Genomic DNA, 25,651 nt, shown 5'->3' on the forward strand with positions numbered 1-25,651 from the left:
TCCATAGGTTGCCTTTTCATTTTGTTGATGTTCCCTTTGCTGTGCAGAATCTTTTAAGTCTGATATCCCACTTGCTTACTTTCCTTGATTTGCCTTTGCTTTTGGTGTCAAACCCAAAAAATCATTGCCAACACCAATGTCAAGGAGCTTATGCCCTGTATTTTCTTCTAGGAGTTTTATAGTATCTGATCTTACCTTCAAATCTTTAATCCATTTTGACTTGATATTTTGTATGATGAAGATAGGGGACAGTTTCATTTGTTTGCAAGTGGATATTCAGTTTTCCCAGCACCATTTCTTAAAGATACTATTCTTTTCTCATGGTATATTCTTGGCTCCTTTCTCAAAAATTAATTGGCAATATAAGCCTCAGGGTATAATACTGAGCTCTAATTCTATTCCAATGGTCTCTCTCTGTTTTTAATGACAATACCATACTGTTTTAATTACCACAGCTTTGGAATATAGTTTGAAATCAGGAAGTGTGGTACCTCTGCCTTTGATCATCTTTCTTACAATTGCTTTGGCTATTCAGGGTCATTTTTGATTCCATACAAATCTTGCAATTGCTTTATTCTATCTCTGTGAAAAATGTCATTGGAATTTTGATAGGGATTGCATCAATAGCGTAATATGGATATATATATATATATTTTGGTATGCAGGCCTCTCATTGCTGTGGCCTCTCCCGTTGCGGAGCACAGGCTCCGGACGCGCAGCGGCCATGGCTCATGGGCCCAGCCGCTCCGCGGCATGTGGGATCTTCCCGGACCGGGGCACGAACCTGCGTCCCCTGCATCGGCAGGCGGACTTTCAACCACTGTGCCACCAGGGAAGCCCTGTATACAGATCTTTTACTTCCTTGGTTAAATTTATTCCTAAGTAATATATTCTTTTTGATGCCATTGTAAATAGAATTATTTTCTTAATTTCTGTTTCTAATAGTTTGTCGTTAGTGTATGGAAATGCAACTGATTTGTATATACTGATTTTGTATTCAATTTCACTGAATTCATTGATTAGTTCTAACATATTTTTGATGGAGTCTTGAGTGTTTTCTATATATAATACGATGTCGTCTGCAAACAGAGATAATTTTACTTTTTCCTTTGCAATTTAGCTGCTTTTTTCCCCTTTTTCTAGCCTAACTGCTCTGGGTAGGACTTATAGTAATGTGTTGAACAAAAGTGGCTGGAGTAGTCACCATTTTCTTGTTCATGATCTTAGAGAAAAGCCTTCAGTCTTTCACCATTGAACATGATGTTAGGTGTGGGCTTCTCATATCTGGCCTTTATTATGTTGAGGTAAGATTTTCTATACCCAATTTATTGAGAGTTTTTATCATAAATGGATGTTGAATTTTGTTCAGTGCTTTTCTCTGCATCTATTAAGATGATCATATAGTTTTTATCCTTCATTTTGTTAACATCATATAGCACATTTATTAATTTGTGTTTGTTGAACCATCCTAGCATCTCTGGAATAAATCCCACTTGATTATGGTGTATGATCCTTTTAATGTGCTGTTGAATTCAGTTTGCTAGTATTTTTTTTAAAACTTTTGCATCTGTGTTAATCAGGGATATCAGCCTGTAGTTTTCTTGTGTTGTCTGTGTCTGGTTTTGTTATCAGGGTAATGCTGGCCTCATAAAATGAGTCTGGAAGTGTGTCTTCTTCAGGTTTTTGGAAAAGTTTGAGAAGGACTGATACTAATTTTTCTTTAAATATCTGGTAGAATTCACCAGTGAAGCCATATCCTCTTGATGAATTGATTCCTTCATCATTATGTAATGAGCTTCTTTGTCTCTTGTTAACATTTTTGGTTAACATCTATTTTGTCTGACCTAAGTGTATTTAACCCTGCTTTCTTTTAGTTTTTGTTTGTGTGGAATATCTTTTTCCATCTCTTTACTTTTAGCCTGTGTGTCCTTAAAGCTGAAGTGAGTGTCTTGTAGGTAGCATACAGTTGGGTTTGTTTTTTTATCCATTCAGTCCATCTCTGTCTTTTGATTTGAGAATTTAATCATTTACATTTAAAATAATTATTGATAGGTATGGGCTTACTGTTGCAATTTGCTCCACTGTTTTCTGGCTGTTTTTTAGTTCCTTTTTTCCTTTCTTCCTCTCTTGCTCTCTTCCTTTGTGATTTGAAGAGTTTCTGTAATGATATGCTTTGATTCCTTTATCGTTTTTGCTTCTACTGTAGGTTTTTGCTTTGTGGTTACCATGAGGCTTATACAGAACATCTTATAGGTATAACAGTCTATTTTAAGCTGATAACAACTTAACTTAGAACGCATACAAAAGCTCTACATTTTTACACTCCCTCTCCCACATTTTATGTTTTTGATGTCACAATCTTTTTATAAATCTTTTTATATTGTATATCCATTACCTAATTATAGTTATTTTAAATAATTTTGTTTTTCAACCTTTATACTAGAGTTATAAGTAATTTATCACCATTTTAATACCCACCATCATTATAATATTAGAGAGTTGCAAATTTAACTATATATTTACCCTTACCAGTGACTTTTATACTTTCATATTTTTTTGTTACTATTTTAATTTGCATTCTTTTACTTCAGCTCATAGAAGTCCCTTTAACATTTGTTGTAAGGCTGATCTAGTGGTAATAAACTCCTTCAGCTTTTTTTTTTTTTTTTTTTTTTGCGTTACACGGGCCTCTCACTGTTGTGGCCTCTCCCGTTGCGGAGCACAGGCTCCAGACGCGCAAGCTCAGCGGCCATGGCTCACGGGCCCAGCCACTCCGTGGCATGTGGGAACTTCCTGGACCGGGGCACGAACCTGTGTCCCCTGCATCGGCAGGCGGACTCTCAACCACTGCGCCACCAGGGAAGCCCACTCCTTCAGCTTTTGTTTGACTGGAAAACTTTTTATATTTCCTTCTGTTCTGAAGGACAGCCTGGCTGGGTAGACTATTCTTGGGTGTCATCCTACTCCATTCTAGACTGCAAGGTTTCTGCTGAAAAAATCTGCTCATAGTCCTATAAGGGTTCCCTTGTGCATAACAAGTTGCTTTTCTCTTGCTGCTTTTAATTTGACAATTATAGTGCATCTCAGTATGAGTCTCTTTAGATTCATCTTATTTGGTACTTTCTGGGATTCCTGGACCTGGATGTCTGTTTCTTTCCCCAGGTTTGGGAAGTTTTCAGCCACTGTATCTCTGCATAAGCTTTCTGCCTCTTTCTCTCTTTCTTCTCCTCTTGGGACCCCCACAATGCACATATTGTTCTATTTGGTGGTGTCCCATAACTTCCTTAAGCTATCTTCACTTTTTTTCCAATCTTTTTTTTTTTCCTCCTCTTATTGGATGAATTCCACTGCCCTTTTTTTTTTTTTTTTTTTTTCCGGTACGCGGGCCTCTCACCATTGTGGCCTCTCCCGTTGTGGAGCACAGGCTCCGGACGCGCAGGCTCAGCAGCCATGGCTCACGGGCCCAGCCGCTCTGCGGCATGTGGGATCTTCCTGGACCAGGGCATCGGCAGGCGGACTCTCAACCACTGCGCCACCAGGGAAGCCCCCAGTGCCCTTTCTTCTAGTTCGCTGATCCTTTCTTGCATTTGATGTAGTCTGTTTTTGAATTCCTCTATTGAACTTTTCAGTTCAGTTATTACATTCTTCAGGTCTCTGATTTCTCTTTCATACTTCTTAATATTTTCTGTCTCTCTATTGAAATATTGACTTTGTTCATGCACTGATCTTCTAACCTCGGTGAGCATCCTTATGACTGTTATTTTGAAGTGTCTGTTGGGTAAATCCTCTTTCATTGACATTGGTTTCTAGAAATTTATCAATAGCTTGTTCTTTTGTTTGGAACGTATTCCCGTGTTTCTTTGTTTTCTGATGCATCCTTTGTTGATTTCTGCAGACTAGATAGAAGAGCCACTTCTCTCAGTCTTGACAGACTGGTCTTGTGTAGAGGAACCTCATCAATCAGCCTGGGTGAAGCTCCTGGTTATCTTTCACATCTTCGTGATTGTCCAAGCTGCTGTCTTTGTTTTTAGTGGCTCCCAGTAGTTGGGAGTGTGCCAACACCTGTCAGTGTCCCAAAGGGGAGATTTATAGTACCTAGATGCAAGCTGATCGGAAACTGGACTCTCTGGAAGCAACTGGGAAAGTATGCAGTTGAACCCCTTCCAGGGAGAGACGTGAAACTGGGTGTTTTTACCTGCTCCCTCTGCACTGAGCCAGGTGTGTAGCCATGGGAGTATTCCTGTACTTCTTAACAGCTGCTTCTGTAGTCCTATTTTCTGTGGTCCTGTGGGACTCATGAATACAAGCCCCACTGGTTATCAGAGCTGAGTGATTTGGGGGCCTACCCCTCAGGTGGCATCCTTAAAGGTTGGAGTGCTAGATGTGTGGTCTGTGGTCCAAACGGTTCACTCTCAGGGAGAAGCTAGGAGTTGGGGAGCTCCTTCCCAAGTCTGTGGTGCTGTGCCAGGGGTGGGCTTTATGGCAACAGTGTGTCTCATCCTTTCCCACCTGTTTTGATATGGGCATTTTCTCTGTTGGCTGATGTGTAGGAGTCACTCATCTAGTTTCTGAATTTCTCTCAGAGGAAATTACTCCATGTGTAGTGTATATTCAGTGAGTCCATGAGAGGAGAGAAGTTCAGGAGCCTCCTGGGTCGCCATATGGGTCCAGAGCCCACTTCAAATGTGATTTTTAAAAAGAGTATTAGTAGAGGTGTTTAGGAACAGGGACTCTTATATTCTGTTGGAGAGATGTAAATTAATAGACCATTTTTGGAGAACAATTTGACATCATATTAAAATTTAAAATACTTAATACCATTTGACTTAGAAATTCTATACCAGGAGTTAATCCTATGGAAGAAATTCAGAACCATAAAGAAAATCAATGTACAAGGATTTTTGCCAAAGCATATGGTCGTGGTAATGAAAAAATAGCCACATCTTAATTCTCCATCACTTGATTAAACTATAGTACTTCCAGGCAATGCAGTGGTCTATGCAGCCTTTAGAAAGGATATATTATTTTGAACCTAACTTCTCTTTTCTTGAAGACCTGTGAAGTTTTGAGGGAAAACACTTTAGTCTTTTGCTTCTCCTCTTTAAGGATATTTTAACTTCCTGGTTAAAAAAAACAAATGTCTACAGGGCTAACCAGCTTTCCTCTAGCCTCTGGATTTGGCTGTCCGTATCTAGAGTACTTCAGTAGACATTTTCTGTCTCCTGTAACGTCATCCTGCTTTTCATATTCATCCTTAAGACTGGGAAACATCTGGCTGGACTTGGGCAATGCCATTCAGTGATTTATAAATCACCTCTCAAACTGAGAAGAAATATTTGGGTAAACTTAATAGACAGAAACCTTGTATCCAGAAGGACGTTAGCTGGGAAAGGGCTTGAAGGAGAGAACGATGTGTACCTCCAGCGGGGTGAGGTCCACAGCAGCACAGAAGCTGAGACTTTCATTCCTTCCGGTGAACCAGAAATCCTGCCACACCAGGGACTTTTGTCTCAGCCCCAGTGGCTTTCAGGATCTGTTTATGTCCAGGCTGGCCTACCTTGCTGTGTGCCCTGCCTGGATGCTAGCACAGTAGCTTTCCTCCTTTACGTCCCATTTCCCCATTGCCTCCTTCAGCTCGTCTGAGATGAGCTCTCAGGCCAGCGTACCAGCTAGACGGCCCTCGCTGTTGCCCCGGGAGAAGTCTCTAGGCACAAAGGCAAAGCGTCTAAACTCTTTGGAACCCAAAACCAGCTTTTGGAAAGAGGATGCCTCCTGCTTACTCGTAATTGCCCCATTTAGGAAAAATACCAGACACTGAGATAGCATCCCCCATTCCCTCTGTATGCATGATGCTTGAGTGGCAAACGGCATTAGGGAGGCACATTATTGTTTAATAAGCACACTTCAATTATGCCTTCTATTTGACTATGAATAATTAACCAGTTAAATATTAAGTAATTCACTGAGTGAAATAGATTAAAAAACAAACTCATAAATGTCTTCTGTATTCATCCCCTCTTTTCACAAGGTCCAAGCGAAAAGCTGGAACACTAATCATAAAGGTAGTGACACAGCAATAATTACCTTCTGCGGAGCACCTACTCTGTGCCAGACCCGGTGCTAGGTACTTTGTGTATTTATCACTAACCCTTTCAGTAATCCTGTGAGATAGGGTTATTAACACCAGTTTATAGATGAGGACACCAATAGTCAAAAAAGGAAACTTGCCCAGGGTCATTCTTCTGGTTCATGGCAGGGCCAGTATTAGGCAAGTTTAGCCAGTATTAAACTCCAGCTCCAAGCCTGTTCTGTTCCACCATTCTACTTCCCTGTAATTGAGACACGGGTTTCATCAAATGCACATTTCCAGATTGTCTGTCTGTGGAAAGAAGTTCAGGAACGTGTTAAGCGGAAAGCATGGCCAAGAACGTAATTATGACCCTCCTCTCCTTCTAGCCTCCGTGGCCTTCCTTTCTGTCCCAAACCATAGCATCTTTCCCCTTAGATGCCTATGAAAGAGCAGTTTGATTATTGCAAGCCACAGCTAGTTCAAAGATTAATTACAACCTTTATGTCTTTACCAGGGCAAATTTCTGAGCGTTTGCGCTACCACTGAGAGGTGTTGTGTAGATCAGAAGTCAGGTGACAGTGGCATCATTAATAACATGACCTTTCTCACAAGCTGGTCAGAAATTTGACTCACTTCTTGTAAATCTAGACTTAGCATGATTTATTCTCAGAAATGATACGGGAAAATACCAGCCCAAGATTCAGAATTTGGGGAAAACTCTTAATGCCCCTCAAATGCTTTAGTATTTTCTTTAAAGCATTTTTTAAAATTTCAGATTAGACCAATGAGTGCCTCTTAGCGGGAGCACAGGGTTTGTAGGAGTGTAGGAAACTAGCAGGTGCCTGTACGTTGGAGCAGGAATTCAGGGGCGAAGTTGTCACCTGGGTTTAACAAGAGTCATTAAGTTCCTGCAGCTGTACACTCAACATCAAAACCATCTCCTTTACATTCTGAGAACCCAGCGTAGATTCCACTACTTTTTTTTTTTTTTTTTTTTTTTTTTTGCGGTACGCGGGCCTCTCACTGTTGTGGCCTCTCCCGTTGCGGAGCACAGGCTCCGGACGCGCAGGCTCAGCGGCCATGGCTCATGGGCCCAGCCGCTCCACAGCATGTGGGATCTTCCCGGACTGGGGCATGAACCTGCGTCCCCTGCAACGGCAGGCGGACTCTCAACCACTGCGCCACCAGGGGAGCCCGATTCCACTACTTATAACATTTTAATACAGCGTTCTGTTCTAGGAAAAAAATCCCCAAATTAAAGCATGGGAATGATAGTACGCTTTAAATATATTCATTTTAAATGAATAGGCTTCATCTAAAATGAATCTTAGAAGTGTGTGGTTTTTATTGTTCCAAAAGGTCCCAAGTACATAGATAGAAGAGGTAAAGCACTTAACACAGAGGGACAAGAGAATAGGACAGATCACGTCCACCTTCCTTCTGCTAAAGAAAACAACACAACTGCATCCAGAACAAGAAATCTTCAGAAAAGTCCAAAATGAAGAAATCAGCGTGAGATAATTTTAAGAGTGACAGTTAGGGCTCCCCTGGTGGCACAGTGGTTGAGAGTCCGCCTGCCGATGCGGGGGACGCGGGTTCGTGCCCCAGTCCGGGAAGATAACACGTGCCGTGGAGCGGCTGGGCCCGTGAGCCATGGCCGCTGAGCCTGCGCGTCCGGAGCCTGTGCTCCGCAACGGGAGAGGCCACAACAGTGAGAGGCCCGCGTACCGCAAAAAAAAAAAAAAAAAAAAAAAGAGTGACAGTTATATCGACTTCAGTCAAGGCTCTTATCCTTTCCATGAAGAGTCCAGAGTTTGCAGGGGCCACTGAAGTCAGGTGGGTGAGAGGTCCGGGTCTCCAGCAAATGGGACTGATTTCCTTACAATGAATCACACTCTTTACAATGTGAAGGAAATAAGGAAAGGCCAGACACCGCACGGCCTCAGCTTTGTGAGAACTGGAAATCGTGCAGACGATTTGTGGGAGCGAATGGGCAGCACAGGTGTTAAGGAGCCCTTGGAGTTTCTGGTTTGAAGGTTTGCTTTGTATTTGTCAGCACCCAATGCTCGCCCTCCTGCCGTAAGCCCCTGGAGTCATACTGTTGTCTCATGCATGTGTTCTCCAGTCTGCGAGACCTGATTTGAAAGCTGCTTCTCGATTTGATTCCAGTTATCTTTACCTATGTGGTCCACCCTCCGTTTTATCCATTGGTGATTAACCTCATTGAGAGCAGAGGAAGGACAGCGACAAGTTAAACAGCTTGGGTGTTGCAGTGAATTAGAGCAGTCAGTGTTCCAATCGGAGATTCTCTCACCCAGGGGAATGCATGCGACCAGAAAATAGACAGACAGCAACTGGGAATCCCCTTCTCAGGCCAATTTTAGTTCAAATTGGACATATGCCTGGCTTTTCAGTTAAAGAAACAAGATTTCATTGTGATTTTGGGTAACCCTATTTTTACAGATTTCCATTGGTTATTTGCATGTTTTTAATTATAGCAGCCTAAGCGTTACTAAGAAAAATAGGTTTTTACAGACTCACAGACATAGAGAACAGACTTGTGGTTGCCAAAGGGGAAGGAGAGTAGGGGGAGGGATGGATTGGAAGTTTGGGATTAGCAGATGCAAACTATTATATATAGAATGGATAAACAACAGGGTCCTACTGTAGAGCACAGGGAACTACATTCAATATCCTGTGATAAACCATAGTGGAAAAGTATATGAAAAAGAATGTATGTATATGTGTAACTGAGTCACTTCGCTGCATGGCAGAAATTGACATAACACTGTAAATCAGCTATACTTCAATAAAATAATTTTTTTAACAAAGGAAAAATAGGTTTTTAAAAATCTTAGTGAAGAAAATATTTTTATTTTTCAGCAGCTACTGTTTTTCCAGAAGCTTTCCATCAGTGGTTGTGAATGCACTATACTTACTATTTTTTTCAAAGTATAGGTCCCTCTACTGTGGTAACAGAATGAGGATGTTTTTGCATTTTTGTGGATTTAGGGGCCAAATTAGAGATTTTGACTGTGACCTCCTTGTTCTAAGCCCAAGTCTGCCTAGGCTTCAAGTCTGACCTGGTGTCTGTGTTTACAGTCCGGGAGCGGATTGACAATTAGAATGTACTTTCCGGTTCTGTCGGGGGAGGAGCGTGTTTCTCCCACTTTATCTCGCCCAATACCCGGCCGGTACTCTGCCTCCCAAGTACAGGCCTGCAGGAGTGTTTTCCTTTCACCAGACACGGTGCTCCTGTTAGCTTCCAGCATTGAAAGGATATGCAGTGTAATAAAAATTACCGCGTTCTGTGGTTGGCGACATTTATCTGATAGGAGTGTCATAACATGAATAATACGTGTGAAAGAACTACAGTGCTGAGTGATGGTTCTGAGATGGAAACCGAAAATAGAACAATGCTCTGATCTGCAGTAACCACTGCCACACATAATAATCAACTCTGGCGTTTTGCATTTGACAGGATTAATTCAGTGTTTTATTTTGAAAAGCGTTTCTGAGCACAGAGCATTCTGGAGTTTACTATGGTCATGGGCCAGGCCTGTGGATGTGGACCCTGAGTTGGCAGTGGTTGTGAAGACATTGCTGAGAGAGAGAAGGAAGTAATTTAATCTCTCTCAAACCTGGCAGCAGTCGTATGTGTTTGGTGGGACAAGTATAATTTATTGTCGCCACCATTTTACAGGCGAGAAAAGAGAATCCCAGAGAGATTAAACGAATGATTAAATGATCCTATTATTTTACCCATTGTGTAGGCCTTTGAGAAGTTACGAGAGAGTTATGACACGATCCCTTCCCTCAAAGAGGTTATCATCTAGTAGGGGTCAAAAAGTTTATAATCTAATACCAGTAACCCATAAAATGAAAACTCACAGCCCCAGGTAGCCTGTAAACGTTAAAGTGACACAAATCGCGGGAAAGGCAGGGGGGGTGGGCAGCCCTCGCTGAGGACAGCACTGGTCAGTGACCTGATTCAGAGAGAGGCCGGGGGTGAGAAAAAAATGAAGAAGTAAGTGAAGTTGGAATCACATGAAAGGAAAACTGAACGATGTCAGGACAGGAAAATCTCGGGCAGGACAGGAAGCAAACCCATTGGTTTTGGAGGAGGAATGTAATAGGAACGTAGCAGACCAGTAACCCTGCAGTGGTCCTTGATGGTGCCCTATGACAGAGCATCCTTAGTGTTTGGAGCAGGGTCGCTGGAAGCCACGTGGCATGGTAACTGTTTCAGATAAAACACCTCTGTGGCTGTGACCAAGGTAGAATGCACTGGGGAAACGGTAGCCAGGGAGAGAGACCAGGGGAAGTGTTTTTCTATTCACTGAATCTAATAGGAAAGTTAACATACAGTTTAAATTTGTTCTGATTTCATCTTTTTGCAAACTCAATATACTTTGCAGCTCTTCATAACTGAATGTTTTGAACTCCAAGATTAGATTTCAGGCTAAAATTCAATTTTTGTTTCTTCTCTTTTTTGATAACAAAGAGCTACAGTGCTTAGTGAATGGATACCATAATCCTCCAGCCATTTGTCCTGAGACAGGCTGATGCAGGTGACATCAGAGCAAGTGGGTAGCTACACAGGGTGGAGGTGGGGTGCAGAATGGGGACACGAGAGTCTGCTCACCTTGAAGCTGTGGATTCATGGGGCTTGTGGTCAGTCTTGCTGTTCAGTAGACAGGAAAATGGCAACTAGCCCATGTGCCCCATGGCCTTCTGAAGATGGTATATGGAGGAGAGAGAAAGCTGGACAGTTAATGAAAGGCAGTATTCTATACTCCAATCATTTAACCTCTTCTGTTCTTTCATTTAGGACAAAAGTGAGTGTATTTGCTATAAAAAGACTTGGCATTTTAAGTCTATTTAAGAAATAAGATACTCTGAAATATGTCCCTTGAGTAACTAGACATTTGCTTAGGGAGCTTAACACAATAAGGCTGTGTGAAGACAGATGTATGGATTCTTTTTTTTTTTTTTTTTTAACCGAAGTATAGTTGATTTGCAATGTTCTGTTTCAGGTGTGATTCACAAAGTGATTCAGTTGTACATACGTATATATATATTCTTTCTCAGAGTCTTTTCCATTACAGGTTATTACAAAATATTGAATATAGTTCCCTGTGCTATACAGTAGGTCCCTGTTGTTTATTTTCTTGATAAATATATAGGAGTGTGTAGCTGCCCATCCCAAGTTCCTGATTTGTTCCTCCCCCTCTTTTCCCCTTTGGTAACCATAAGTTTGTTTTCTGTGTCTGTGAGTCTGTTCCTGTTTTGTAAATAAGTTCATTTGTATCATGTTTTTACATTCTTAATCCTGTCAGTTGGCCAAGGAATGTAGACTCAAAAGTGAGGACCTCCCAGTGCTGGGAGATAGGATGTGCCCTCGCTTCCAAGTGACAAGAAAATCAAAAGGAGAGAAGGGCAGACAGATCCTGGCAGTGGCAGGGAAGTTTACGAGATCAGAAGGTAGCTACCCAGACCTGGGAGTAATCAGCCTCAAACATTGTATTTCTCTTCCTGTCTTACCTGTGGTCCAGGAAGTGGGTAAAGGACAGCCGAGTGGAGGGAGGAGGAGCAAAGCAGTGATGAGGGGATGGTTGAGGTTAGGTGGTCAGGAGCAGTGACGGGGGTGGGGACCCATGGATGCAGTGGTGTGGGATCCATGGCCTAGCAATGACATAGCATCCTTTCCCTGTGAAGAAAATAATCCCAAGCAAACTAAGTGAAGTTTTAACAGCTACGAAAAGTTTTACCTTTGCTTTTATTTTAAATCACTGCCAGAAATAAGGTACAAATTAAATACGTTTTTAAAAATCAGATCTTCCCTCACTGACTGCTATTATTATGTCAGAGATCTGCTCTGATGAGAAAACTTAAGGACGTTTTTTACAGGATAAAGTACAAGTCATACTTAGGAATCATAATAGTCTCTTTAAATAACTTACAGTTTTAGTAATATATAGTTTGTATTAATTATTACTAGCTTAATTACAGATTACATTTGCACAATACTTCATTCTTTTATCAAAACACTTTCCCAGATACTCTGTCATCTCAGATTCCCAACATCTAAAACACAGAGAGAAATTCTATTTCTCATTTTAGAGAGAATTCTGAAAATCAGCTTGGTATTAATCAGCTGGTTTTTATTGAATGATTAAACACAAGGGAACCATGCTCATATATATGAGCTCTCATTTAATCATTTAGTCCCCATGATTCAACCATGATATAGTTAACACCTACATTTCCTCTGGTTCAGAGATGATGCCCCAAACTGAGATCTGATTGATTCCGGAGTCTTTGGTTTGAAATCACTACAATTGGCTGAAGATGTGACTTACCTAAGCTCACTGAGCTAGTAAGTGATGGAAGAGGAAATAAAAATAGTCTATTTTCCCTCAATTTTCCCATTTTAATACGATGAATAATCAGTCTTAAAAACTCATTGCACAGTAAATAAAAACAAATATATTTAAATGGTTGCTATAAATAATTCTTATGTTTTGGGAAATTCTAACAGATTTAATTGTTTTAAGCAAGCTGTCTTTACTATTCCTTCATATATTTAGTAGTACTCATTAGATGGAAAAATCACCTGGAAATACTTAGCTATAATGAAAGTAATGTTAGCAAGCAATTTTGCATTGAAATATAGGCGTTCAGTTCAATTCAACAAGTTAATTTTGGGCAAGGTGTTTTATTTAGTCTACACAAAGATGAGCAGACAGTATCCCTCTTGGAGGAAATGTTCAGTCCTTCTTTAGAGGACTGTTCTTGAAAGAGATTGTTAGGATTCCTAAGCATGATTTTTATTCTGCATTGTGGGAAGGGTATCAGAAGAGGAGGAAATGGTTGAATGCAGATTGAGGTATATACTCATAAAACTACAACACAAAAAGGAATGTAACAGTTACTGTGAAAAAGAAAGGAAAAAGTGCCTTGGAGGAGGATGAGAAGGGAGCTCTCATATCATGTTGGAACAGAAGGGGAATCAGCAGAGGCTTCAAGACAGATGTAATATTTGAGATGACTCTTCATGGATGGCTAGAAATCCAAAAGGCATATGGCGATAGGGCATTCACACACAAAGGGGTTGCTGTAAGTAAAAGCAGAGACGGTAGTTTGTCTTACATGTAGTGTGTGTAGTTTAACAAAAAGGCACAAGGCTGAAAACTAGGACCTTGTTGTAGAAGGTCTCGAATGCAGTAGAGTAAAAAACAAATACCAGACTGGTACTAACACGATAGATTGTGCAAGTATCAGTGGTGGCAGTTAATCTTTTTGAGTTTTGAATTCCTCACCTGCAATATGGAGATGATAATAATTACATTAAGGGTTGGATGTCAATGAGAAAACTTGTGTGGAATTAGTACTCTGAAAACCATAAAACGCAACCAGTGGCATCATCACCATCGTTATTGCTGTGTACATGATGGCATATGAAGATTGTAGAGCAGGGGAGCTTTTTGTTTGGATCTGCACTTAAGGAGAATTAAGTTGGCAGGGATGTGTAGGATTTATTAATAATGGAAGAAAGAGAACCATCAGAAACCATTAATGAGAGGAGATGGATTCAATATGGCAGAGTAGAAGGACGTGTGCTCACTCCCACTTGTGAGAGCACTGGAATCACAACTAACTGCTGAACAATCATCGACAGGAAGACAGTGGAACTCACCAAAAGAGATACCCCACATCCAAAGACAAAGGAGAAGCCACAGTGAGACGGTAGGAGGGGCGCAATCACAATCAAATCAAATCCCATAACTGCTGGTAGGTGACTCACAAACTGGAGAACAGTTACACCACAGAAGTCAACCCACTGGAGTGAAGGTTCTGAGCCCCACATCAGGCTTCCCAACCTGGGGGTCCAGCAACGGGAGGAGGAATTCCCAGAGAATCAGACTGAAGGCTAGCGGGATTTGATTACAGGACTTTGACAGGACTGTGGGAAACAGAGCCTCCACTCTTGGAGGGCACACACAAAGTAGTGTGCACATCAGATCCCAGAGGAAGGAGCAGTGACCCCATACCTGCAGGTGTTGGACCTACCTGCTAGTGTTGGAGGAACTCCTGCAAAGGCAGGGGGCGGCTGTGGCTCACCACTGGGACAAAGACACTGGCAGCAGAAGTTCTGGGAAGTACTTCTTGGTGTGAGCCCCCCCAGAGTCTGCCATTAGCCCCACCAAAGAGCCTGGAGCTGCCAGTGCTGGGTCGCCTGAAGCCAAACAACCAACAGGGAGGGAACCCAGCCCCACCAATCTGCAGACAAGTGGATTAAGTTTTACTGAGCTCTGCCCACCGGAACAACACCCAGCTCTACGCACCACCAGTCCCTCCCATCAGGAAGCTTGCACAAACCTCTTAGATAGCCTCATCCACCAGAGGGTAGACAGCAGAAACAAGAAGAACTACAGTCCTGCAGCCTGTGGAACGAAAACCACATTCACAAAAAAATAGACAAAATGAAAAGGCAGAGGACTATGTACCAGATGAAGGAACAAGATAAAACCCCAGAAAAACAACTAAATGAAGTGGAGATGGGCAATGTTCCAGAAAAAGAATTTAGAATAATGATAGTGAAGATGATTCAGGACCTTGGAAAAAGAATGGAGGCAAAGATCGAGAAGATGCAAGAAATGTTTAACAGGGACTTCCCTGGTGGTGCAAGGGTTAATAATCCACCTGCCAATGCAGGGGACATGGGTTCGATCTCTGGTCAGGGAAGATCCCACATGCCGTGGAGCAACTAAGCCCGTGTGCCACAACTACTGAGCCTGCACTCTAGAGCCCACAAACCACAACTACTGAGCCTGAATGCCACAACTACTGAAGCCCACATGCCTAGAGCCTGTGCTCCACAACAAGAGAAGCCACCACAATGAGAAGACCGTGCACCGCAGCAAAGAGTATCCCCCGTTCGGCACAACTAGAGAAAGCCCGCGCACAGCAACGAAGACCCAATGCAGCCAAAAATAAATAAATAATAAATAAATTTATTTTTAAGAAAAAGAAGTGTTTAACGTGTAGAAGAATTAAAGAACAAACACCTAGAAGAATTAGAGAACAAACAAAGAGAGATGAACAATACAATAACTGAAATGAAAAATAAACTAAAAGTAATCAATAGCAAAATAAATGAGGCAGAAGAACGGATAAGCAATCTGGAAGAAAGAATGGTGGAATTCACTGCCGTGGGACAGAATAAAGAAAAAAAGAATGAAAAGAAATGAGGACAGCCTATGAGACCTCTGGGACAACATTAAACTCACCAACATTCTCATATAGGGGTCCCAGAAGGAGAAGAGAAAGAGAAAGGACCCGAGAAAATATTTGAAGAGATTATAGTTGAAAACTTCCCTAACATGGGAAAGGAAACAGTCACCCAAGTCCAGGAAGCACAGAGAGTCCCAGGCAGGATAAACCCAAAGAGAAACAGACGGACACACATAGTAATCAAACTGACAAAAATTAAAGACAAAGGAAAATTATTAAAAGCAGCAAGGGGGGCTTCCCTGGTGGTGCAGTGGTTGAGAGTCCGCCTGCCGATGCAGGGGACACGGGTTCGTGCCCCGGTCCGGGAAGATTCCATATGCCGCGGAGCGGCTGGGCCCTGTGAGCCATGACCGCTGAGCCTATGCGTCCGGAGCCTGTGCTCCGCAACGGGAGAGGCCACAACAGTGAGAGGCCCGCATACCGCAAAAAAAAAAAAAAAAAAAAAAAGCAGCAAGGGAAAAATGACAAATAACATACAAGGGAAGTCCCATAAGGTTAACAGCAGAAACTCTACAAGCCAGAAGGGAGTGGCATGATATATTTAAAGTGATGAAAGGGAAAAACCTACAACCAAGATTACTCTACCCAGTAAGGATCTCATTCAGATTCGACAGAGAAATTAAAAGCTTAACAGACAAGCAAAAGCTAAGAGAATTCAGCACCACCAAACCAGCTCTACAGCAAATGCTAAAGGAACTTCTCTAAGTGGGAAACACAAGAGAAGAAAAGGACCTACAAAAACAAACCCAAAACAATTAAGAAAATGGTCATAGGAACATACATATCGGTAATTACCATAAATATGAATGGATTAACTGCTCCAACCAAAAGACACAGGCTCACTGAGTGGATACAGAAACAAGAACCGTATATATGCTGTCTGCAAGACACCCATTTCAGACCTAGGGACACATACAGACTGAAAGTGAGGGGATGGAAAAAGATATTCCATGCCAGTGGAAATCAAAGGAAGCTGGAGAAGCAATACTCATATCAGATAAAATAGACTTTAAAGTAAAGAATGTTACAAGAGACAAGGAAGGACACTACATATGATCAATGGATCAATCCAAGAAGAAGATATAACAATGTTAAATATATCTGCACCCAACATAGGAGCACCTCAGTACATAAGGCAAATGCTATCAGCTATAAAAGAGGAAATTGATGGTAACACAATAATAGTGGGGGACTTTAACACCTCACTTACACCAATGGACAGATCATGCAGACAGAAAATTAATAAGGAAACACAAGCTTTAAATGATACAATAGACCAGATGGATTTAATTGATATTTATAGGACATTCCATCTGAAAACAGCAGATTACACTTTCTTCTCAAGTTCACATGGAACATTCTCCAGGATAGATCATATCTTGGGTCACAAATCAAGCCTCAGTAAATTTAAGAAAATTGAAATCACATCAAGCATCTTTTCCATCCACAGCACTGTAAGATTAAAAATCAGTTACAGGGGAAAAACGTAAAAAACATAAATACATGGAGGCTAAACAATATGTTACTAAATAACCAAGAGATCACTGAAGAAATCAAAGAGGAAGTAAAAAAAATACCTAGAGACAAATGACAATGAAAACACGACGATCCAAAACCTATGGGATGCAGCAAAAGCAGTTCTGAGAGCAAAGTTTATAGCAGTGCAATCCTACCTCAAGAAACGAGAAATCTCATATAAACATTCTAACCTTACACCTAAAGGAACTAGAGAAAGAAGAACAAACAAAACCCAAAGTTAGTAGAAGGAAAGAAATCGTAAAGATCAGAGCAGAGATAAATGAAATAGAAACAAAGAAAACAATAGCAAAGATCAATAAAACTACAAGCTGGTTCTTTGAGAAGATAAAATTGATAAACCTTTAGCTACACTCATCAAGAAAAAGAGGGAGAGGACTCAAATCAATAAAATTAGAAATGAAAAAGGAGAAGTTACAATGGACACTGCTGAAATATAAAGCATCCTAAGAGACTGCTACAAGCAAATCTATGCCAATAAAATGGACAACCTGGAAGAAACTGACAAATTCTTAGAAAGTTATAACCTTCCAAGACTGACCCAGGAAGAAATAGAAAATATGAACAGACCAATCACAAGTAATGAAGTTGAAACAGTGATTAAAAATCTTCCAACAAACAAAAGTCCAGGACCAGATGGCTTCACAGGTGAATTCTATCAAACATTTAGAGAAGAGCTAACACCCATCCTTCTCAAACTCTTCCAAAAAACTGCAGAGGAAGGAGCACTCCCAAACTCATTCTATGAGACCACCATCACCCTGATACCAAACCAGACAATGATACTACAAAAAAAGCAAATTACAGACCAACATCACTGATGAATATAGATGCAAAAATCCTCAAGAAAATACTAGCAGAGAGAATCCAACAACACATTAAAAGGATCACACACCATGACCAACTGGGATTTATCCCAGGGATGCAAGGATTCTTCAGTATATGCAAATCAATCAATGTGACACACCATATTAACAGATTGAAGAATAAAAACCATTTGATCATCTCAATAGACGCAGAAAAAGATTTTGACAAAATTCAACACCAATTTATTACATAAAACTCTCCAGAAAGTAAGCATAGAGGGAACCTACCTTCACATAATAAAAGCCATATAAACATCATTCTCAATGGTGGAAAACTGAAAGCACTTCCTCTCAGATCAGGAAGAAGATAAGGATGTCCACTCTCACCACTATTATTCAACATAGTTTTGGAAGTCCTAGCCACAGCAATCAGAGAAGAAAAAGAAATAAAAGGAATACAAATTGGAAAAGAAGAAGTGAAACTGTCTGTTTGCAGATGACATGGTACTGTACATTGATAATCCTAAAGATGCTACCAGAAAACTACTAGAGCTAATCAATGAATTTGGTAAAGTTGCAGGATACAAAATTAATACTCAGAAATCTCTTGCATTCCTATACACTAACAACAAAAGATCAGAAAGAGAAATTAAGAAAACAGTCCCATTCCCCATTGCAACAAAAGGAATAAAATACTTAGGAATAACACTACCTAAGGAGGTAAAAGACCTGTACTCAGAAAACTATACAACACTGATTAGAGAAATCAAAGAGCTGGAGAGATATACCATGTTCTTGGATTGGAAGAATGAATATTGTGAAAATGACTGTACTGCCCAAAGCAATCTACAGATTCAGTGTAATCACTATCAAATTACCAATGACATTTTTTACAGAACTAGAACAAAAGATCTTAAAATTTGTATGGAGACACAGAGGACCCCGAATAGCCAAAGCAGTCTTGAGGGAAAAAAATGGAGCTGGGGGAATCAGACTCCCTGACTTCAGACTATACTACAAAGCTACAGTAATCAAGACAGTATGGTACTGGCACAAAAACGGAAATATAGATCGATGGAACAGGATAGAAAGCCCAGAGATAAACCCACCCACCTGTGGTCAAGTAATCTATGACAAAGGAGGCAAGGATACACAATGGAGAGAAGACAGTCTCTTCAGTAAGTGGTGCTGGGAAAACTGGACAGGTACATGTAAAAGAATGAAACTAGAACACTCCCTAACACCATACACGAAAATAAACTCAAAATGGATTAAAGACCTAAATGTAAGACCAAACACTATAAAACTTTTCGAAGAAAACAAAGGAAGAACAGTCTTTGACATAAATCACAGCAAGATCTTTTTTGACCCACCTCCTAGAGTAATGGAAATAAAAACAAAAATAAACAAATGGGACCTAATGAAACTTAAAAGCTTTTGCACAGCAAAGGAAACTATAAACAAGACGAAAAGACAGCCCTCAGAATGGGAGAAAATGTTTGCAAATGAATCAACAAAGGGTTAATCTCCAAAATATGTAAACAGCTTATGCAGCTCAGTATTACAAAAACAACCCAATCAATAAATGGGCCTACGACCTAAAGAGACATTTCTCCAAAGGAGACATACAGATGGCCAAGAGGCACATGAAAAGCTGCTCAGCATCACTAATTAATAGAGAAATGCAAATCAAAACTACAGTGAAGTATCACCTCACACTGGCTAGAATGGGCATCATAAGAAAATCTAGAAACAACAAATGCTAGAGTGGGTGTGGAGAAGAGGGAATCCTCTTGCACTGCTGGTGGGAATGTAAATTGATACAGCCACTATGGAGAACAGTATGGAGTTTCCTTAAAAAACAAAAACTAAAATTACAATATGACCCAGCAATCCCACTACTGGGCACATGCCCAGAGAAAACCATAATTCAAAAAGACACATCCACCCCAATGTTCATTGCAGCACTGTTTACAATAGCCAGGTCATAGAAGCAACCCAAATGCCCATTGACAGATGAATGGTTAAAGAAGTGGTACATATATACAATGCAGTATTACTCAACCATAAGAAGGAACGAAATTGGGTCATTTGTAGAGGCGCGGATGGACCTAGGGACTGTCATACAGAGTGAAGTAAGAAAGAGAGAAACAAATGTCGTATATTAACACATATGTGTGGAATCTAGAAAAATGGTACAGATGTGAACTGGTTTGCAAGGCAGAAATAGACACACAGATGTAGAGAACAAACGTATGAACACCAAGGGGGCAAAATGATGGTGAGGTGTGGTGAGAAGAATTGGGAAATTGGGATTGACATATATATACACTAATATGTATAAAATAGGTAACTAATAAGAACCTGCTGTTTAAAACAATAAATAAAAAAATAAAATTTAAAAAATAAAGAAAAGAAACCATTAATGTCCTCTGGTTAAAAATAATGAAGGTGTGGTTAGGGTGGTAGTTCAGGTAACCAGAAAGCAAGGTAGAGACATTGCAGAGACACTAATTCAAAAATGTACTGAGCACCACCTGTCTTCCTGGACACAAATTCAGCAGGGCTGCTTAGCATCCTCTTCAAAAGAGACAACAAGGGTCAGATACAGGACAGAACAGGCAGGTACTTGGGGAGCAGAGGAGCGAGGGTCATAAAGGGACACTGGATCTTCCTTTGCTTTCCACTGGAGAAACCTTGGTAACATCAGGATGGAGAAGGGACACCTCGAGTGTCTAGGAGTTTGACCACCCAATGGCACATGTGTCACAGTAGGTGAGAGGTGATATAGGGTCAGTAAATCTTTCCCCGGTGGGTTTGAACACGCTCACTGTCCTTGCTCTCCGTGTGGGTCCACGCTCTCTCTGGTGCTGGGGGGAGAGAGTTACCCAAGAAAAGAAGGCACAAGAGCAGCCTCAAGAAACTCTCCCTTCAGACACCTGACAGATTCCCTTTTCAACCTCCCGCCCCACAACCCAGGGAAGTGAGAAATTGTCTTTACCTAAAGAAAGAATTTCTTACTTTTCTCAAAGTGGATCAACTCCTGCCTCTGTACTTGCTTAGATTTGGAAGTGGAAGGAGTCAAGAAATAGGGTTGAGACCTGATTTGTAAATTCCAAGTCACTTTCCTGGAAATCAGAAATGGATTCGATTTAATTCCACACTCATTTAGTGAATGCAGATATCTTCCAGGAGAAGGAACTGGAGAAAAATACTGGATGTCAATGCAACAAACCTCTCCCCACCTTGCTCTCCCTCACAGTTTAGTGAGAGTGTATGTCAAAAAGTATATGAAATATTACATGCTGAGCCTAAGTTGTGTTCTTAATACTGGTACAAAAATCACAGCACTCTCTCTCTATTTCATATGTGTAATGGGTTTTTTCACTTCTCCATGAATGACATTTTTATGAAGACCAAAATGCTGTGTGGGACCTATGGGAAACTTACACTGATAGGAGTTTCTGATAAAATAAATAGCCCCGCTAATAATGATCCCTAATGTAAAAGTACTTTGTTCATTACTTCAGAAACTTCCTGTAAATTTTGTGGGAAGCAGCTCCCTTTGTATGGCATTTTACATAGAACTTTTACTACTGGGTTGTCCCTTTACTTAGGAGCTTAAATGAAATGGAAATGGGACAGGCTTGTAGATCTTTTTAAGGTATAAAGGGTTGATGGCAATAGCCACTGAACCAAGAATTGGTAAGATTAGGGAAAGAAATTATAAAAGTGGGTTTTAAATCCTTTTTTAAAAAAATCCCTTTCATTTCTATTCATCTCTTGTTCATTCCTTATCCCGTCTATGCTTACTAAGGCAGACTTGTGAAACTGCTTTGTATGCTACTGAGTTTAAATACTCTCTGTATTACAATGTTGTTTGTTTTTCCCTCCCTTTAGGAGATGACCTGGCTTCCACCACTTTCAGCTATTCCAGCGCCTGGAAAAGTGGAACCGAGCAAATTTCCATTTCCAAATAAGGTGAGATCCTGCGTTGCCCAGGTTGAATAGGCTTTTTACTCACACAGAGATTTTTAGTGGACAGTGGGTTTCCCTTGATTGTCTTTTCCTCTGTAAATATTCCTGCTCCAGGCACACGGATCTGATTTTCAACAGTTTGCAAGCATAGGTCTGTTCATTCCAAGGGAAGAAATCAAACTTGCAGTCCTACCTACCTCCACTTCCATACTTCCTGCAAAATATGATGAATATTACAATTATCATGTTATCTAAAAACACTTGTGAAGTTGAAATGCATCTTACGATCATTTTATACATCCAGTGTGATTGTATGTCTTGTTTTTTCCTGAAAAGCTATTATTAAATTAATGATGTATTTTAAAATCAGTGTCTTAGAATTGAGGACATGAAGTATATAATTTCTCGGTTATCTTTTATAAAGCTGAAAATATTTTCTAGGACTTAAAAAAAATGATTTCCATATTTTCTAAGAACCAGCATACACAGAATATCAGCTACAAAATATATTTAAATTATACGTGAGTCTAATAAGTTTTGATTTTTATTAACCATCCAACACGTAATTACATATTCATTACAAAGGTGAAATTATGCACATAGAAGAAGCAAAATATGAAAGTTTCTCATGCCCTTGTCCAGATTTTACTTCCCTACCCACAGATGACTATCAAGAGTCTGGTGTGTACCATTTCAGTCATTTTCCCTGTGTGTTACATACACATATGTGCATATGCAGTTTTTTAAAAATCCTAAATGGTACTAAAAGTACTTTTTCTAAGAGTAGACTTTTTTCCAGATACACACAGTACATAAATATCATTGCTAAATATTAACATCACAACATTCTAAAGTAAATTATTGAAATAATAGTTCATTATTATCACAGTGGTAAATGCCATTCTAAGTGTCGGTTTTTATTTCCCTTAACAAGGCGTATTTAGAGATCTTCCCAAGTGAATATGTAGAGATTTTCTTACTTTTTCTTAACAGCAGCAAAATATCTCATAGTGTGAATTTGCTGTAATTGCTGTCCTTTAATGGACATTGAGACTGTTAATGGTTTGCTGTTAACACAAACACTGTTACAACACACAGTTTTTGTAAGTGCCTCTGTGTGTGCCTCTTATTCACTGTCTCTTGTCCAGACACCTAGAACAGGAGCTGGGGTGCTGGAGGCATCAGAAGCCTTATTTACCCTTGACTATGTTTCAAGAGTATTTTTTTATGAATCTTTGCCAGTGTTTAATATTATCTGGTTTTTTATCATTGTGTCTGTAGTATGGATGAAAAACTGTTATTTCGTTAATTTGCACTTCTCCAGTAATTTCTGAGTTTGAGCATTGACTGTTTTTCCTTTGCAAATTGCCCATTCATGTCCATTGCCACTTTAAAAAAATGATTCGTAGGAACTCCTTATATCTTACTCATTTGCCTGTTCTATATGATGCAACTATTTTCTTGCAACCTTACTTATGTACCTTTTATACTAGCAAAGTGTTTAAATTTTCATGTCAGAGAAAAAAGATCTTTCCCGGCCCAACATTCTAACAACGTTCTCTATTTTATTGTAATTCTTTTATAATTTTTGTTTTTAGGTTTAAACATTTTGTTTGCATTGGTGTGTCATAGGATTCTAGCCTTATTCTTTTCATTGGTTGAGTAGATGATGGCAACACTATCAACAAATTAGCCCATCTTCCCCCCACTGGTTTGAAATACCACCTACGTCAACAACTGAAAGTCTCATAAATACACAGTTTTGTTTCAGGACTGTCTATTCTGTTCTTTTGATATATTCATCTCATTCTTTCCCAATAACTCATTGTTTAAGTCAGAGGTCAAATAACTTTTTATTTAAAGAATCAGATAGTAAATGGTTTAGTCTTTGCAGACAATATCTGAATGAATGAATGTGACTATGTTCAAATAAAACTTTATTTACAGAAACACAATTAGTAAAGAAGTCTTACAACTCAATAATAGAAAGAGAACTCGTTTTAAGAATAGGCAAAGGATTTAAATAGACATTTCTCCAAAGGTGATCTACAGATAACTAATAAACATATGAAAAGACACTATTGCTATCATTTAGGAAATGCAGATCAGAACTACCATGAGATACTCCTTCCTACCTACTTAAAGGGCTAAAATCAAAGACAGACAATACCCAGTGTTCACACGAGTGTGGAGAAATTGGAACCCTGATGTCAGTTGCTGGTGGGATCTTAAATGGTGCAGGCTCTTTGAAAAAGTTTCAACATTTCCTCAAAGGTTAAACATTGCATTATTGTATGACCCAGCAATTCCACTCCTAGGTATATCCCCAAGAGAATTGAAAACACACGTCTGCAAAAAATCTTTTACACGCATGTTCACAGCAGCATTGTTCATAACAGCCAAAAAGTGGAAGCAATACAAATGTGCATCCACTGATGAATAGATAAACAAAAGTGATATATCTTTATAATGAAATATTATGCCCCATAAAAAGGAATGAAGCATTGATACACGATTCAACATGGACGAACCTTGAAAATATGCTGAGCAAAGGTGAAAGACCTTTCAACTTTGTCACACCTTGTCACAAATGACAACATGTCCAGAAGAGGCAAATGCAGAGAGACAGAAAATAGATTAGTGGTCGCTTACAGCTTAGGGATAGGGAGAGAGGGTTGAGTGACAGCTAAAGGATAAAAGCTTTCTTTTTGAAGTGTTGAAAATGTCCCAAAGTCCCTTAATAAGAATGATTCCAATGTGTTATTGTTAAATATAATAATTTCTTATTCTGTGTCCAGCTGAGGGTACTTCCTTCTATTTTTCTAGCTTTCTGAATATTTTAAAGGTTTGAATTTTCTTTCCATTTAAAAAAATTAAGGTATAATTTACAAACAGGCACTTCCCTGGTGGCACAGTGGTTAAGAATCCACGTGCCAATGCAGGGGACATGGGTTCAAGCCCTGGTCCAGGAAGATCCCACATGCCTCGGAGCAACTAAGCCCGTGCGCCACAACTACTGAGCCTGTGCTCTGGAGCCCACAAGCCACAACTGCCAAAGCCCGCCTGCCTAGAGCCCGTGCTGAACAATAAGAGAAGCCGCCGCAATGAGAAGCCTGCACACCGCAATGAAGAGTAGCCCCCGCTCGCCACAACTAGAGAAAGCCTGCACGCAGCAATTCAGACCCATTGCGGCAAAAAAAAAAAAATAGGTGACTTTACAGAGTGTGGGGACATTACATGATTTTAATAATGCTTTTCTTTCAAAAAGTTCACAATAAGTGCTGGTAATGTATCTTATATCAGACTTCCCTGGCAGTCCAGTGGCTGAGACTCCGTGCTCCCAATGCAGGGGGCCCAGGTTTGATCCCTAGTCGGGGAACTAGATCCCACATGCTGCAACTAAGAGTTCACAGGCCGCAACTAAAAGATCCCACAACTAAGACCTGGCACAGACAAATAAATAAATAAATATTTAAAAATTTTTTTATCTTGTATCAATGAAATAAGACTTCATTAGTGTCATTTCTACTCTGACGAATCACCATAAACTTAGTGACTCACGACAACATAAATTTATTATCTTACAACTCTGGAAGACAGAAGTCTGAAATCAGTTTCAGGGAGCTGAAATTGAGGTGTGGTCAGGGCTACGTTTCTTCTGAATGTTTTAGGGAAGAGTTTGTTCTCTTGTCTTTCTCGGCTTCTAGAGGCTGCCCTGCTTACTTAGCTTGTGGCCCTCATCATGCTGACCTCTGACCTCCTTGTCACATCTTCTCTGACTCTCCTGCCTCCTCCTTTTCCTTATAAGAAACTTGGTGATGATACTGGGCCCACCTGGATAATCCAGGATAATCTCCCATCTCAGAATAGTTAACTGAATCACATCTGCAAAGTCCCTTTTGCCATGAGAGGTAACATATTCACAGGGCCTGGGAATTAAGATACAGACATCTTTGGAGGAGCC

At 40.2% G+C, this 25,651-nt stretch overlaps 1 protein-coding gene across 15 annotated transcripts in view; it reads left to right on the forward strand.

Moving 5' to 3' along the window:
- Positions 1-25,651, forward strand: part of AFF3 (ALF transcription elongation factor 3) — a 561,951-nt gene that overhangs the window by 343,746 nt on the left and 192,554 nt on the right. For all 15 annotated transcript variants that reach the window (XM_049696189.1, XM_049696192.1, XM_049696190.1 and 12 more), the window contains one exon: positions 21,610-21,690. In XM_049696189.1, coding sequence (XP_049552146.1) covers positions 21,610-21,690 — 81 coding nt within the window. The remainder of the gene's footprint in view (positions 1-21,609; positions 21,691-25,651) is intronic.

This window comes from Orcinus orca, chromosome 13, assembly GCF_937001465.1.
Source record: "Orcinus orca chromosome 13, mOrcOrc1.1, whole genome shotgun sequence".
NCBI classification, from domain to species: domain Eukaryota; kingdom Metazoa; phylum Chordata; class Mammalia; order Artiodactyla; family Delphinidae; genus Orcinus; species Orcinus orca.